Here is a 1,945-nt window from a genome sequence, read left to right as displayed (position 1 = left end):
GGGTCGTGCAGGGAGACGCGATGGTCAAGTTCTGCGGGAGCCGCGGCCGGCGCAAGCGCCACGTCTCCGCGTGCTGGGCGAGATGGCCCGAGATCACCCGAGATACCCCGAGAGTAGGCGCAAGCGCCATGTCCGCGTGCTGGGCACGTGCGGCTGTCTAGATGCGGAAGAGAGAGGGAGTGCGGAAGAGTGCAGACCCCCTGCATTCGAGATGTCCACAGATGGCACTCGAGACCAGCCCCACCCTCCCTTTCTGGAAGACACGGGTCCGGCTTTGTCCCGCAGCTGCGGATTGCACTCCGGATTCGCGCGATGCGCCGACGACACCTTGACCATGCCGTGCTCTCACAAAGTTCAATTCGTGCCGGCCTTCAGTTACCTTCCCTTGCACCTTTAGGTGCGGCACCCTCGCGTGGGCTGCGGACGCCGCCTCGACCCGCCAGGCCTCGCGCCGGCGCGAGGGCCAGCTGGTGAGGGCGGACGAGTGCCGCCGCCACGTTGCGCACCTCGACGCGGCCGAGCGAGCGCGCTGCTTCGAGGCGTGACAACGCTTCCCCCCCCCCCCCCTCCTGACTGACACGCACACACACCTCGTCACTCACGCGCACCGGGCCTTTTGCGCCTTCAATGCCTCTTGTATGCGGAGACAGCCCACCCCCGCCCCGCGCTGCAGCAGCGGTGAGAATTTTCCCTTCCCTTCCCTCACCTTTCCCTCAGGTGACGCTCGAGTCGCGCACGCTGACTCTGATGGCGCCGACGGCCGAGGCCAAGGAGATGTGGGTGGTCGGCATCAACGCGATCCTGTCCGGGCTCTACTTTTGAAGGGTGTCTTCGTCGAGCGTGCCGCTTAGTGAAGAGCGCAGCGCAAGAAGAGACCACGCCTGCGCGGGCGCGAGAGTGGTGAGCCCCTGCGCCACAGACGCGGAAGACGCTGGAGGATCCGGAGACGCGTTGTCGGTGTCGATAGATGGGTGGGCATATGTACCATGGTGTAATACCGCGCTATCTCTTTTGTGTGGACTGTGGTTCGCCTTCAAAGAAAAGAAAGAAACCACGCGTGGTTCGCTAGAGACAGCGCAAAAACATGCAGGGCTACTGAACCGTCCCTACAGGCTAGGAGCCTTGCCGAGAGAGTACCCTGCCAATAAAGAGGTAATTTCTCGCAGCTGCGAGACAAGTTTTCTCGGAGCGACAGCCTCAAAGACAAAAGGGTGGATGGGTGGGGGGCGATTGCGGGCGAGCGCCAGCGCGCCCCAGGAACGGTGGGGTGCCCTCGACCGCGCGTCCGAGTCACTTGGGCGGACGAGCGAGCGGCACATGGCCCGACAAAGAGAAATCGGAGTCTGGCGACGAGATCGATAAAAGAAGTGCAGCGTTTCCTCTGAGGTGCCTCAGAGGTGCACCACACCTCTGAAGGTGTCTTTCAGAGGTGTCCTTCAGGAGCAGAGCTGACGTCAGTCTGTGCGCGCTCCCTCTCTCCTCGTCGAACTTGGGAACGAGGAGGAAGAGTTGAAGCGCGCTCAGAGTCGCCCTCTTCGCCCTTCCGAAGGCCACGATGGCCGACTCTTTTGACGCCGAGGTGGACCCGACAGGATCCACCATGCTTTTGATCATGCCCGAGAGCTCCCCGCTTCTTGAGGCCACCGAGTTCTTGGGGTGGACGGCGACCACCGCCGGCTCCGACGGGATGCCGCGCAAGGCGGCCCCTTGCGCCGCCGCGGCCCCCCTTCTCGCGCGCTGCCGCCAGGGCGCCGCGGGCCAGCAGCACCCGGGCCACCCGCAGTTTCTCGCTCTTTGCCCGTTGACGTTCGCGCTGACCGGCTCAGCCTGGTCGCGAGTGCTGGAGACCCTCGGTGAGGCGGGGCTCTTCGCCGCCCCCCTCCCCTCGAGCGACGACCTCCTGGACGTGCTCGCCGCTATCGAGATCGCCGATCTCTCCCCCCTT

General features: G+C 64.6%; 1 protein-coding gene across 1 annotated transcript in view; it reads left to right on the top strand.

The window, feature by feature from the left end:
* The window catches only part of EMIHUDRAFT_117934 (hypothetical protein), a gene marked incomplete at both ends in the record, with an annotated part of 4,003 nt that extends 3,181 nt beyond the window's left edge, over nucleotides 1–822 (top strand). The window contains 3 exons of the mRNA XM_005772006.1: nucleotides 118–179; nucleotides 398–470; nucleotides 718–822. Coding sequence (XP_005772063.1) covers nucleotides 118–179; nucleotides 398–470; nucleotides 718–822 — 240 coding nt within the window. The remainder of the gene's footprint in view (nucleotides 1–117; nucleotides 180–397; nucleotides 471–717) is intronic.
* Between the last annotated feature and the right edge of the window lie 1,123 nt (nucleotides 823–1,945).

The sequence above is a fragment of the Emiliania huxleyi genome (assembly GCF_000372725.1).
Source record: "Emiliania huxleyi CCMP1516 unplaced genomic scaffold EMIHUscaffold_369, whole genome shotgun sequence".
Taxonomy (NCBI): Eukaryota; Haptophyta; order Isochrysidales; family Noelaerhabdaceae; genus Emiliania; species Emiliania huxleyi.
The sequence above is the reverse complement of the archived record's forward strand: the minus strand, read 5'-3'. Positions and strand labels throughout refer to the sequence as shown.